Here is a 15,346-nt window from a genome sequence, read left to right on the forward strand (position 1 = left end):
TAAGTACTCAAAGTTTAGAGACTCTACATTCAACAGTCAGATAAAAAGACGTAAAGGTTGGATAGGCACCGTTTGGGTCATAAAGGACTTTGTTTACGAGGCAATGAATTCTTTAAAAACATGTTATACGTTTTTAAAGATTTCAGTTTAACTTATTTAACTTTTAAAGAATTCTTTAACGTTACTATTTTCTATCTATTACTGTTTGTATTATAATTTTGAGTAAACATTAATCGAGTAAACCGCTCGATTCCCAATCAATCAGCTCCGATAGTCTATATATAGACTATCGGAACTATATATAGAAGGTCTGCGAGATCAGATTTCACTTAAACGTTAACAAAACTGCAATAACTTCACAGTTACGTACAGAATTAAGTTACGTCCAGGATTAAGTTAAGTACAGAATAAATACTGTAAAATTAATCGTGAAAATAATCGTGTAATTCGAAATTGATTGTAAAATTGTTCGTAAAATAAATATAAAAAGAGTCGTTTAATCAAGTGTCCAATGGGTTGCAAAATGAATTGTAAAATGAACAATTAATGCAGGGTAGAATATGATCGTATAACCAACTAATTGAATACTGCATGTACTAGTAGTATAACCAACTAATTGAATACTGCATGTACTAGTATCAACAGCTTATAAAAACAAACAATATAGTGCAATAACCACATGCATATTGTATAAGGTATCATTCACACTCACATTAGTTAACATGTGCGACTTAGTACAATCTGAATAGATCGAGCTTTCTTGAGGGAGGTTACTTATAAGTTATAACTTGAGGATATTTGGTTTTGAGGATAAGGTATCTTAACAAACAGGAACATTGAACAAGTGCTCATAAGAGTTACACATTCTAAATACATTTATAGACACTAGACAGTATACACATATTGTATAGCGAATAGTAACACATTGTTACATTGTACAATGAACACTGTTATTATGTATGAGATAAACTTAAAAACAAGGGAGCAGCAACACGAGAAGGAAGAGAATCAAAATGTAATCGAGTAGGTGTGTGTAACCTGCAGTAAACTTCGGAAAAAGAACTTTTGCTTCTGAGTTTTTGGATTCAGATTAGCTGCGTTCCGGTAGGTAGAAAGTAAGAACACGGCAGGATGAAAAACAGTTGCGCTCGTTAGTAAGTACCTATGATGATACTACATTAGCCTAGCTATTAAGTTACACTTAAAGTATAGTATTACAGATCAGCTAGAATTTCACATCCTTCACAGAGGATCTTCATTACAGCCCTAATAATAAGTACCTATTTTACATTTCAGTGTACTACTGAACCTCCCTGTAAATGGTTATAATACCTATTGTACACTGCACAGTTTGTCAACTTCTAAGAATCAAGAAATTCGATAGACAATTCACAATTGGGTCAATAGTTGATATGCTTGACTGGGGCTTGATTCAGCAGATCATCATATTTTACCAAATGCTACGAGGATAAGTTACAATTGACTCGAATATTGGTTGACCGACGTGTTGGGGTGAAACATATAAATGATACGATAATTTATTTGAAACAGAAGCTTTTAAGGGGACATACACCAAAACCTTTTTTGCCGGGACCCGGGATTTGACTTCATATTATGAAAGTATAGATTACAACTGTAAGATTTGAGGCATTGAAAAAAATTTTTGAGAGTACGCACATTCGGAAAAAAAATTATTTTCTTTTTCGAAAGTTTTGGAAATTTTCAGAAGTCTGTCACTGTAATACCGATATTTCAGTCATTTTAAACGTTTTTTGGCTGATTTTTTAACTGAAAATTATTTACAATCCGTACAAGAAGCCCTTTAAAGGTTTTTATAATTAAAGAATAGATGAAGAAGTTACAGACCAAACAAGGTCGAGAGAAGCAAAATTGAAATTTTTGTAAAAATCAAAGTTGTATATTTTACCATTCACCCAGGTCATAAGATATCGCTTCACAAATTCTTGTGAGTGTAGCTGATGATCATATCCAACTTTTTGAAACAGGATTTCTCACAATTTTGAGTTTTAAGGAAAGAAATGTGGCCTTAAACGACTTAGTAAAATTCATCGTAAAAAAGGGCCAAACATGGCAGATTTAAGGCTTAAAATGCCTATAACTCAAAAAGCATCAATTTTTTTGAAATAATTTTTACAGAATCGTAATCAGCTTGAGAAGACAAATCTTTTTAGTACCAAATTTATAATAATTTAAGACACCAAATTTGTAAAAAAATGTGTACAAATTGTACAAAATTTATACAAGGGGGGACCCTTGTGTTCAAGCTAGAAAATTATTTAAGACAATTTGTCTTCTAAAATAACCTATTTGGTACTAAAAGATTCGTCTTCTCAAGCTGATTACGATTCTGTAAAAATTATTTCAAAAAAATTGATGCTTTTTGAGTTATAGGCATTTTATGAACCGTACTTTTAAAAGTACCGTGGAAGAATATGGGTTAAATCTGCCATGTTTGGCCCTTTTTTACGATGAATTTTACTAAGTCTTTTGAGGCTACATTTCATACATTCAAACTCAAAATTGAGAGAAATCCTGTTCCAAAAAGTTGGATATGATCATCAGCTACATTCACAAGAAGTTTTGAAGCGATATCTTATGACCTGGGTAAATGGTAAAATATACAACTTTGATTTTTACAAAAATTTAAATTTTGCTTCACTCGACCTTGTTTGGTCTGTAACTTCGTCATCTATTCTTTAATTGTAAAATCCTTTACAGGGCTTCTTGTACGGATTGTAAATAATGTTCAGTTTAAAAAACAGCCAAAAAACGTTCAAAATGATTGAAATATCGGTATTACAGTGACAGACTTCTCAAAATTTCCAAAACTTTCGAAAAAGAAAATAATTTTTTTTTCGAATGTGCGTACTCTCAAAAAAATTTTTCAATGCCTCAAATCTTACAGTTGTAATCTATACTTTCATAATATGAAGTCAAATTCCGGGTCCCGGCAAAAAAGGTTTTGGTGTATGTCCCCTTAAAAAACATGTGCTTACTGTTTTTCCTGGCATTAAGCCTCATCAGAAGTCGTTTAGCAGGTTAATTTCTAATTCAAAGATGACAGGAATAAACGTAGTTCTGTGGTGATTTTTAAGAAATGTGAGCAAAATACGCGCCAGCATTGTTATACGAAATTCGGTAAACACCCCAAAATCGCCATATTGAATATTCAGGTGCCTTAAAATTAAAATCCATGTTATCGTTAAAATTGAGTTAGAGATCTGAAATTTTGCAGGACGTCTAGACGTTGACCAAATCGACTGCAAAAACACCTTTTCAGGAGTATTGGGAAACGGGTTTTCTGTGACCCCTGTTTTGCGACAGATTGTCGTGAACTAGTGCCCAATTGTAAATGATTGGAAAAGCGAGCGACCGATTTCATTCTCGGTATCATTTTACATTTGAGAACGGTCATTCAAAAATTAATACCATTCCCATTTGTTTGGGAAAGAGAGACACTGGCAGCAGTCCACTCTACCCAATTATGAGTTTTGGTCAAATTTTATAAAAAACGGAATTAAATAAAGTCACGTCCAAGGACACGAATTTCACTTGCATTTTGGACTTTTTATCTTCTTTTTTTAGCGATAAATTTGTGATAAGCTTCAGTATACCTAGATATTACTAATATTAACTCTTCATGGTAGTATGCCAGTAAGATTGAATCAGGAGTCCTCTGACTGAAATCAATCAGAACGGGCAGTCGGACGGTAGGTATAAATTACAGTTAACAAAAAGCAGAGTCTCGCTTATCAGACTACAAAACATTATACTGATAAGGGAAATTTGTCGATATGACTTTCATTTCATAATGCATGGGTCGGCACTGTTGCTTATAATGCCAGATTTTTTGAGATAAACGTTGGATTTCATAACATCCTTTCTTGCGTTAGTGTCCAAGGTAGCATATATGCTTTTATATATAAAACCCCCTCTTTTTATTATAATCGTTTCTATTTTTGTAGCATCTCGTTGCATAACAACTAAAACTTGTCCTTCTGTTACTACTAGCATAAGAAATTCGTCACATCCGAAATATCACGGTCAACGTTTGTTGTTACTTATAATTATACTTTCACAGCAAGATGACGGAAACTTTGTGTTCCCGCTTCATCACCTCCCTCAAAAGATGTCTCCCCAGACTGTCACCTCCTCGAGGTAAAGACTTAGCTTTTCACAATGTGCTGGTTAACGCTTTTGCCGTCATGTTGATCTACTCCGCACACTTTGGGAGTTGTGCTATCGCGGTGAGTAAATAGTCATGTAGTCAGTAGTAATAGTCATGTAGTCAGTAGTAATAGTCATGTAGTCAGTAATTACTGTAGTTACTATAGTTACTGTAGTCAGTAGTAATAGTCATGTAGTCAGCAGTTACTGTAGTTACTATAGTTACTGTAGTCAGTAGTAATAGTCATGTAGTCAGTAGTTACTGTGTGTATATTGTAGCTCATTCCATATTATCTTAACTAAAAAAAGACCTTATCCTTGCAATGAGTTTATTCGCTTCCCCACCGGCTTTTCTTGAGAAAAATTTCAATCTACTAATCAAATTCCTTTAAATTTGGCACTTAATTAAGTTGGCTAAATTAATAATTAATAATACCCCAATCTCACGATATACTTCAATTCAAACAAATCTGTCCTCAGCCGATAGTTATAGAGTCAATGAAAGGGGTTGGAGGGATAGACACACATCTCCTGTTCAGTGGAATGGCAGTGTCCAGTGTAGCTACCGTTCTCTCTACTAGCTTCATCTCTCCTGCTGTGAGAAATAATGGTTCCGCCATGGACCAACAATCGTCTGGGATGTGAACTATTTGGAATATTAGATTTTGTAGACAGTGGTAACTTGTAACCCACTGTCCTCATATTGTCCACCCATTATCTCAACAGTTTTAACATTTTCAGATAGACAAACTGGGCACCAGATTCTGTCTGATCCTAGGAGGTATCTTCATCATAACACTGCCTTCTTCCCTCTTTTACCCAATCCCTGCTGTTTTTCTCACCTTCCAGGTAACTTATATTACAAATTGTGTGACGGCACGTCATATTGAGTGGTGTAACGTCACTTAATTTCAAACTGGAACTTTCAGTTTTCGTTATAAAGTTCCCTGATTTTTTATCGATAATTTGCTGACAAAAGTATAAATTAACTACACTCCGTGATTGTGTGACCAACATCTCAACTTGCCCACCAGGCAGTAAACGGAGTGGGTTGTGCTATTCTGAGAGCCGCCTCCCTTAAATTCCTTACGGACAACACTCCTTACGATAAGCTAGCAGAGTATAACGGCCTGCACTGGTCCATCTTCATGTCCTGCATCTTGGTGGGGAATACATTGCTTTTCATTGCTACAGGGAGTAATGATACCATCGACAACGATTTGAGGTAGGAAACTGCGGTCAAATTATCAAACCTTGACAGAATGATTTATTCTTGGCACATTGATTCAAGTACGCTCTAAAGTTATTTTGAAACTATACAATCATCTAGCTGTTCAGGAATCATAACTGAAAATATCCCAGGTTTCGGATTTGCATCTGTCTGACAACAATTGGGACGATTGGAGTGATACTGTACATAACAGCACTCAGAAGCGCAACAAAACCAGCACTGAAAACTCTTTCCTTCTAACTGACAAGGACACCTCCAACAGTGCTTCCCTATTTGGAGTTGAAGATTCGAAACAGAAGTCTGGTTTACAACTACAAGAGTCCAGACCTCAGAAAGGAAAGTTATTCCAGTCAGCGATGCTGCAGCCACTGGCCAGTTCTCCAATCAAAGGTCAGGACAGATATTCAGTAAGCGGGGAGTGGGCAGGTGAGATCAAGCCACCATCAGTTGACGAGGAATATCTAACCAGAGAGTCCGAAAAAGTTGGGTTCTGGGACTCCACTAAACATCTGTTGCAATGGAGCACGATTAACTTGGTGGTGGCAATGTGGAGCTGTGCTGTATTCCCCGCTCTATTCACCACTCTAGGGCCCATGTTTATTGGAAGACTCCTCCAGGATAAACGGTACGTGGCCCTGTTTGGGATCTGTGCGGGTGTAGGAGAGATTGGAGGGTCTCTGATCGCAGGCAAAGTGGTCTCCAGGTTTGGAATCAAGAAGTCAGCAGTGCTGATAGCAGTAATCGCCGGCTTATCTCTATTGTTATCAGCTGTGGCGTTCCCTCTGAAACCTGCTCAAGCCCCCTCTTCTCCCTCCCTCTCCAGCTCTCTTTCTCTTTCTGGGAATTTGTCTGGGAATTGGGGATTCCTCAACCGGGGTTATCCTATCCACTTTGATAGGCCGAGTTTACAAAGAGATGTCTCAGGCAGGGTATGCCTTGTATTCTTTGGTATTCAACGTAGCATGCACAACACTCTACTTGATCAGTAGTTACTGTGGGTTTGAGGTTGTGGTATGGGTAATGGTGTCTATTGTGTGCTCTACTTTGCTTTCCATCCTCCTGATGAGGAAAGGTAACATTGCGGCCGAGGAGAAGAACAGCTGAACTACAAATCACGACTCGTAACGATGACATCGTGCAAACTCAAAAGCGGCTATAGAGACTTTAAAAGTCAAAACTTATCATTGCATTTCCGATGGATAATATAAATTTGGTATCCTTTGTATCAAAATTTTTGGTATCATTTTTAACATTTTTGTGTCGATTATTAAAACAATTATTTAATAAAACGATCATTTATTTTTACCGAAAAAATTAAATAATATAAATGTATTAATCATGCAGCGGCTGCTGCTTAACAATAAACATTACATGGTAAATAAATCCGTGGATGCTTTCACCCAGTTCCAGTTCTCTTGTCAGGTAGTTGATAGTTCGACAGTCGAAGTTCTTTTGTTGAACTTCAGTATGTGTCGAACTTAAGTCCAGGTAGCGTGCTCTAGTTCGAAAGAGTCGAAAGAGTCGAACTTTAGGGCTTGTCGGACAGTACGTGTCGAACCGTTTTCGGTCCAGTAGATAAATCACCAGACTGGTCGTCGGTTTTTAGTCGATTATGTGTTATGTGGTACATGGTATATATCGTCAATATAGTGCATTCTATATACCTTATCGGACCTTATTTGGACAGACATTACTTGAGCGCTGGAGGCCCTAGCGTTCATTTTAATGTCCGTTCAAATAAAGTCCGTTCAATTAATGTCCGTCCAAGTTAAAGTCCGTTGAATTTTCAAAAAATTTTTCAATTCGAACTTTTTGTCCAGAATATGACAACTTTTTGATTTCAGTCAATTTCAATAGCTATCATTAGACTAAACTATATCGTTAAATTAATAAAAACAAGGTATTATAAAATTTTAACAATCAGAATTGTAAATATCACATTATTGCATGATCACTATACTATCTTGAAGTTGATCTTCGGCTTTTTCTACCTCCACATTTTCTCTTACAACTGGTTGTCTGTCCAACTCGTAGTCGTACCGGGCAATGAACGATCCCAACTGCCCTACTAGAGAGATACTTGAATGCCTAAAGTACAGCTTAAGCTTTATCTCTAGCCCCCCACTTGGTATAGGCGACCTTCGGTGGCTTATGTCAGCTACGATACCTTCTACCATACCACCCATCTCGATAAAGTAGAAGACAAACCGGGATATCTCCCTAAGTATGTGACCGCCGGCATCTAATCTAGTCCTGTAGGTACCTTCGTACCTTATCTGCACAGCGCAGATAAGCTTACTGTATGAAAAATGGATTTAAAAATCATTTGCTAAAATTAACAAAACGTCAAAAAAAGATGACAAAAATTAGGATTTTTGATGGTTTTGATTGCCTTCTAGCGTTCATATTAATGTCCGTTCATAATTATGTCCGTTCAAGTAATGTCCGTCCAAATAAGGTCCGATAAGGTACTCAATATAGTGCACTCTACTAGTACTATCAGGATGTATAATTATAATTTGGAATCACCGGGGTGCTATGATGCAGCCTTTCATAACTCCGCATATTTCCAATTGTGCTAGCTAACAATGGAGTCTGAGGTCAGCTCAACGGCTTAGTGGCTCAGTTGGTTAATCTGCCTGGCATTGCTTGAGGCACCAGGTTCGATTCCCGACTCTGTCACTAGCCGTGGGGTGAGCGTCGTCGACGCTCAGCTAAGAATCCTGAGTGGTCTATGCAGCCCCCCAGTCCACTCAGCCAAATACTCGAGAAATCGGGTGTGAGGGTTAAATGAGGAGCTGCCCATTGCAGCAAAGTCTCGGACGAAGAAAGTATGGTACACACTACCTTAACCGTCACTGACCTAATGTATAATTGAATCCTTCGGCTTCCTGTAATTGGCTGGTTACACACTTGTGTAACAATGTGGCTGTTGAAATGTCCGAAGTAAAATAAGTGTTGAGATTAACACTAACTTGTAGTGATCAATTGTATCGATCAGCTCCCATTAAGTTCAAATTTTACATTCACACAGCATGAGATAAGTGAACAACAAACGACCGAATAGACTTCAAGTTCGTAAAGGATCGTCGCTTGAGATATTCGGAGATTTCAAAACTTTTAGGAAAATGTTAATTTTCTGACATTAAATCAGAGGTTGGAAATTTGATATTCCAAACCTTTTAGATAAATTTGATAACCATCGATCATACACTACACATTCTCGAGAATTGCCAGTCACACTTATAGTCACTACACATCTTAAACAATAATCTCAGAATGTGTGTCTGTGTGTGTGTCTGTCTGTCTGTGTGTCGGTCTGTCTGTGCGCGTGTAATTTCCGAGCGGCTTAATCAAGAAAATGGTTAGAGCCACTAATGCATGTTTTCAAATATAATAGGCGGGTGTGGTGTGGAGTTAATAAGGGTTAATTTCTAAAACGATTTAAATAAAAATGGAAAGCGGTTCATGAATTGCTCACCTATTCCTAATGCGGGTTTTGACTCAGTGGCCGGTAAATACTCCTACCCTTTCTAACTGCGCCAGCGAGGCCGGGTTACACTAGTTCTTACATTCCATATGTTCTCAGGAGTCTAAACGTACTCCATGTGATGTAGGAAAATAGAACAATGATCTGACGACGAATGCCTGAAATATCAACACAACTTTAAGAATAATAACTTTCCATTTACCATACTTTATTGAAAACCGATCCACTCGTGAGCGCCAGTTAGAATTAGAATTTCTTGATAATGCTTTTGATTTTGTAAATTTTATTTGATTGTGGAATGAGTGTAGAGTAAAACATAATTTTCTAGTACAATTTCAATTTAACGATACAAGACTTAGTGGCTAAATATGTACTACAGAAACCACGGTAATTTAGCATTTTGACCTACATAATGTAGGTCAAAATGCTAAATCACCGTGGTTTCTGCGGTGACCGACAACTAAGGACCCCTCATTCAGGCCCCTGCAGCTATCACATCACATGGCCCAATCAGTGACATTTGTGATGTGATCCATATTCGAGCCGGACAACCAAGAACCTAGTGGTAGGGTTCACATGACAGTTTAGTAAGTAGCTGTGTATTATGAAGTATAATATTAAGAAGAGTTCATCTCTCGGCATGTGTTCACATAACGGACGTGAGCCAGGGTCGAAAGGGGCTGGTTCTCGTATCAGCCACTGCAGTACCATATTCACCGTGATTGGTTCTGCCTATTGATTATTCGACTGCTTTTGGACGGTTATAGTTGGGTTAGCTAGTTAGAATAAGATGTCGGCCCCCTATTGTTAATGATATGGTTTAATTATAATCATACATGGTTTGTAAGCTGTGGTCAGTTTACTACCACCCTCATCAGATAAACATTTCACGTGTGGCAGTGCAATTGTTTCATATTCTAGCTCAAACTTAGCTCTCCTTCAAAGTTTTATTGGTTTTCAAGAAAACAACAATTTCAAAGTTTGGCACCGGTAGTCTCTTAATAAGTTTCACGTCTTTGTGTTTTCAGTCTCGACTTTACCTCATCGCATCGGAGTTTGTTGACATACCACCACTAATTGTGCACCAAAGAAATAAATCCATTATATTGGTTCGATGTAATGAGAGACAGTCTAAACATCAAAAGTTTGAGAGCTGGAAGATTAAACAATTGGTTAGCTCCTCAAATTCAGCCCTCGGTGCAAGACCGACGATAATGAAACTTCTAGATAATTAAACAATGTAGTTGAGATTTGAATCTAAAGGATTGTGACATTCAGGGCAAATGAACGAGCGAGGACTATTGTTATGCAGCTGTTACGTACCGACTCAAAAACGGCTGAATCCCCGCCTAGAAAGAAAACTCATCTCACAGTTTTCTTAGTTATAAATTACTTCGACTTGGCGATTCAAATTTGTTTACTCCTATCAACTTAATCCTCTCGAGCAATGAAACATTTCTGTCCGGATCTGCACAGCACACGGAATGTTTAAAGTATCTCCAGAGGTTCTTAGTTGTCAGGGATATGTAAATGAAATGATTGGTTCTTAGTTGTCGGAGCTGATTGCATTTCCCAAGCTAGCATGTTAATTAGTTAACTAGTTAAAATTGACAGGTTCTTAGTTGTCCGTCAGCAGTTGCTGCTGAGTGCTGCTGCTGCAATATGTGTCTGCCTGCAGTGGTGTCTTTAGTTTTATTGGTTGTATGATTATAGTGTCAGTGATGGGCTCACTTAAAACAATTCTCATTTATCTTATTAATAACTATGATGCAATCTTGAGGCAATCTTTGGTAGTATTTAAAATTAAATACAATTAATCCACTCTATCTAGGATGTCTAGTTTTAAATTTTGTAAATTTCATGTTGATTGTTGAAGTTGAACGATTGTGGAACCTTTTGGTGAGCTGGATACCGAAACATTTGGCTGAATTTTTGTGAAACTTGATTTTGATAAAGCAGTTGACCCACATTGATAAATAATCTAAAAGAAATTACCAGGTAAATGGCCGAAGTAAATATGGGCGACCTCTTCGGTGGTCTCAAGGTCGGTGGTGGGTGGTCTCCTGATGACAAAGAAAAGCTCGAGGGTGTTTTAAATGGTGTTGTAGGTGGTGTAAAGGAAATCTATGATCATATTCACGATCACGATGAAGTGGTTTACAACGAAGAAAATAAATACTTGTTCAGCTATCTCTCAAAACTTCGTTTTTCTTATAGAGTCGATCCAAAAGAGCCGTCCCTGCTGTCCTATGTTAACCAAATCTTTAAGAAATCTCAAGATTTGGATATGGAGGACAAAAAATATCATGAAAATCATTTCAAGATAATGAAGGAGGATAACACGCACAGCAAGTCGTACTATTTGGACGATAGTCACAGTTTTGCCAAGGACGTTGCTACTGGATTCAACGTTGGAGGATGTTACGGAGCATTTTGTCTGGGAGCGCTGTTGTCAGCTGACTACAGCTCATCTTCATCGTATAAGTATAAAACAGCTCGTTATGAGAGATTAGTAGTTGCCCAAAAATACATTTGCCTCGCGAAAAAGGATTTCAAAGAATCTCCTACTGAGTATCTCACGACAGGGTTTAAGGAAACTGTTGCAAAATATTCTGATCCTAAAGATCTTGAGGAGCATTTGGGGACGTTTTACGCGTGGAAAATAAAACTTGGTGGGTGCATCAAGAAATCATTCGTAATGGAAATATCCGAAGATGACGATCAGGAAAAAATAGAAGCGGAGCTAATACTTCACTTTGGGCCAAAGTTTTTAAGTCCGGGGTCAGCAGCTAGCAGTACCAAGTATATCAAAAGAAAAAGCAATAAAACAGCAAGCTTGAAAATGGAAATGTCAATGAAAGGGGGTAAACCAGAGCTTTGGTTGGCTGAATCAGACGAATCAGACGAATCGTCAACAAAGACCGGGAACTCGGACTCAATCCAACAGCAATGGGCAAATTCGTTTGACAATACCAATTTATATCCAATAGCATATGAACTGAAGCCAATATGGGAGCTTGTCAAGATACTCGACAAAGACAAAGGTGAACAGTTTGAAGTTTATTTGAAAGAAAAGTGGGAGAAACTTGAAATGGAGATTAAGGGGGCTTCTTTCTTGAATTCTAAAAGTGGACACTCGCTGGAAAATGTCAAAGAAATCGTCAAGTTTTGTAATGATTATGTGAACACATGCGAGGAACATCTGGTTAGAGCTCAAAACAAAATAGAACAATTTTCGTTCATCATCCGCTTATTCGACTTCAAAAGATATGATCATTGGAAAGATGCAGCCGAGGAGGGAAAAGAAGTTTTTACTCAATTGATTGTTGATATCGATAATCCTTCGAAAACGATCAAGGATCTCATTGAATTCGCAGAGAAAAAAAGTTCATACTTCAGAATTCATGCGGAGGAGAACAAGGGCCCATACTGGTCTGAGCTCTATAAAAACCATTCAGAAAGGCTGATGGAAGTTTGTAAAATGATAGAAGAGGGTAGGGCAAAGCTTACATCCACAAACCCTGTTGAATGCAGTGAAGACACAACTAATTGATCAAGGAAATAGGAATCTGACATTTTAGTATTTTAGTATTATCTTAGTATTATTTTTAAATTATGTCAGTAAGAAACAGATCTAGACATTTTTAATTTTTTCCCATTTTTAATTTTGTAACATTTTAATGTACAATTTAGAATGATTCAATAAGCAAGTATTTGCAGAAATGCATGAAAAAACTGCATGGATATCTTAAAAATTATGCAGAAAACGGTTGGAAGTTTTTAAATGACAGACGAGGACAGAGCAAAGCATAGACCCACACAAGTTTTGAACAGCGAAGATAAATCTTATTGATCAAGGAAACAGAAATTTCAGTATGTTAGACTTTAGTAGGAAACAGACATTTTTATCATTAATAAATTACTCTTCACTACTTAATGAATGAAAGTAATTTGGTTTTATTTTCTTACTCAAACCATAAATTAATAAATCGGGTCAACTCGCTAAAAGGAATTGTGCATGTGACAAACAATCAGTATAGCAGAGTCTGGCAAAGCTCCAAATTTGTCTGCGGAAGCTCCATCGATACTCTGTGAACCATGAGTGAACACTAAACATTGGTAAATTAAAATTTATTGGCGAGCGCTATTTCTGTTTTTACTCGCCCTTGTTAAACAATTGCAGATCAGAAGAGACTTAAGGAATTAAGGGACAATAGATTAAAAGAGACTTAACCACAATGGCCAGATTTATCTACAAATACAACTTGTGAAGCGATATCAGTTTTACAATTAATCTTCTAATACATAATAGCTGATAGTAATAAAAATTTACCTGGAAAAAATACTATTTCCAGGTAATGAAGCTGAAACCCGAACTGATGTGAGTACAATTTCAATTTAACGATACAAGACTTAGTGGCTAAATATGTAGGTCAAAACGCAGTGGGGTGAAATTACTAAATTACCGTGGTTTTTGCAGTTGCTGCTGCTGCAAATGTGTCTGCAGTGGTGTCTTTAGTTTTATTGGTTGTATGATTATAGTGTCAGTGATGGGCTTACTTAAAACAATTCTCATTTATCTTATAAATAACTATGATTCAGATAAAGGTAATCCAAAACGTGCTGTGAGCTGCTTTGTTAAGAATGTTTGCAATTTTGCATTGCTGTCGTTTTATTGTAAAATTATATGGTGCCGTTTTATATTGACTTTTAGTTTCAATTCTGTTGAGTAAATGAAAAGGTAACGAGGCAATCTTGGGGTAGTATTTAAGTACAATTAATCCACTCTATCTAGGATGTCTAGTTTTTTGATGAATTTTCGAGAAATCATCTTTAAGAGCGGCGAATTGGAGTCAATTATTGGAGATGAAAGATCAGCAGCAACATTGCCGCCTGAACCAGATGACGGCCCAGACTTTGAAATAGAACCAAGGGATGAAGATGAGCTGTCAAATAGGGAAGGTTATCATGACTTGGTTGAAAATGTGCAATCCATGGAAATGGTTTACCATAAAGCTACTCCAGTCACACCAACAACATCCGATAGACGGCTAACACCTCCACCCGAGCCGAGAGTCCAGGCTCATGAAATTGATTATCATAAATCTAAAAATTATGGGAGGACGAGTAGGGCCGAAATCCCTTTTGAATATGGTGAAAGCAAGCAAAGAACATCCGATAGTGTGCTTACACCTCCACCCGAGCCGAGAGTCCAGGCTCATGAAATTGTTTCTGATTATCATAAATCCTCAAAATATGAGCGGAAGGGTAGGGAAATCCCTTTTGAATATGGTAAACGCAAGCAAACAAACAACGTGATTTTGAAGCCACCTGCAACGTTTCATCAAGTTGGTTTTAGAGAAGTCCATTCTAACCAAGAAGGCACTGAAATCTTGTTTAACTATCTTTCAAAACTTCGTTTTTCTTATCGGATTAATCCGTCAGAACCGACTCTCCTCTCCTATGTTGACGAAATATTTATGCGACCCGAAGATACAAAACTTGACCATGAAACGTATTATAGAAAATATTTCACTATCATGGAGGAGGATAACAATTATAGCAAGTCGTACTATTTGGACGATAGTCGCTGTTTTGCCAAGGACGTTGCGACTGGATTCAACGTTGGAGGATGTTACGGAGCATTTTGTCTGGGAGCACTCATGTCAGCTGACTACAGCTCATCTATATCCTATAGGACTGCTCGTTATGAGTCCTCAACTATCATCGAAAAGTACATCTGCTTTACGAAAAGGGAATTCAAAGAACACCCTGACAATTTTCTCACAGCAGGGTTCAGGGAAACTGTTAAAACATATTCTGATCCAAAGGATCTTGAGGAGCATTTAGGGACGTTTTACGCGTGGAAAATAAAACTTGGCGGGTGCATCAAGAAATCAGTCGTAATGGAAATATCCGAAGATGATAATCAGGAAAATATAAAAGCGGAGCTAAAAGGTCAGTTTGGAGGAAAACTTTCAAGTCTGAACTTGGGATCAGCGGGTAGTAGTACCGAATACACCAAAAGACAAATCAATGAAAAAGCAAGCATGAAAACGGAAACGAGAACTAAAGGGGGTAAACCTGAGCTTTGGTTGGCTGAATCAGACAAATCATCTTCAAAGCCCTCGAACTCCGAGTCAATCAAACAGCAATGGGCCAATTCGTTTGACAACACCAATTTATATCCAATAGCATATGAACTGAAGCCAATATGGGAGCTTGTCAAGAAACTTGACCAAGACAAAGGTGAACGGTTTGAAGTTTATTTGAAAGAAAAGTGGGAAAAAAATGAAGTAGAGATAAACAGGGCAACTTTTTTGAATTCCAAAAGGGTAAGCTCACTGGAAAATATCAAAGAAATCCACAGGTTTTGTAAAGATTATGCTGAAACATGTGAGGAACAAGAGGTTAAAGCTCAAAACAAATTAGATATC

General features: G+C 37.4%; 1 protein-coding gene across 2 annotated transcripts; it reads left to right on the forward strand.

The window, feature by feature from the left end:
• The first annotated feature begins 3,798 nt into the window (after positions 1-3,798).
• Positions 3,799-6,704, forward strand: LOC134816379 (uncharacterized). 2 transcript variants are annotated; one of them, XM_063825201.1, is made up of 6 exons: positions 3,799-3,922; positions 4,103-4,268; positions 4,669-4,785; positions 4,930-5,037; positions 5,223-5,413; positions 5,551-6,704. In XM_063825201.1, the coding sequence occupies exons 2-6, from the start codon at positions 4,107-4,109 to the stop codon at positions 5,657-5,659; spliced, it is 687 nt and encodes a 228-aa protein (XP_063681271.1). In that variant the 5' UTR covers positions 3,799-3,922; positions 4,103-4,106; the 3' UTR covers positions 5,660-6,704. The 2 variants fall into 2 exon arrangements, with proteins under 2 accessions (XP_063681271.1, XP_063681272.1); XM_063825202.1 differs by lacking the exon at positions 4,669-4,785 and having other exon boundaries at positions 3,844-3,922.
• Positions 6,705-15,346: the final 8,642 nt, after the last annotated feature.

This window comes from Bolinopsis microptera, chromosome 6 (assembly GCF_026151205.1).
Source record: "Bolinopsis microptera isolate Bmic1 chromosome 6, MBARI_Bmic_1.0, whole genome shotgun sequence".
NCBI lineage: Eukaryota > Metazoa > Ctenophora > Tentaculata > Lobata > Bolinopsidae > Bolinopsis > Bolinopsis microptera.

Coding starts and splice junctions, on each gene's coding strand:
- LOC134816379 (XM_063825201.1), top strand. CDS start 4,107: ATGACGGAAACTTTGTGTTCCCGCTTCATCACCTCCCTCAAAAGATGT. Junction 5,038..5,222: donor CTGTTTTTCTCACCTTCCAG/GTAACTTATATT, acceptor CTTGCCCACCAG/GCAGTAAACGGAGTGGGTTG. Junction 5,414..5,550: donor ACCATCGACAACGATTTGAG/GTAGGAAACTGC, acceptor AAAATATCCCAG/GTTTCGGATTTGCATCTGTC.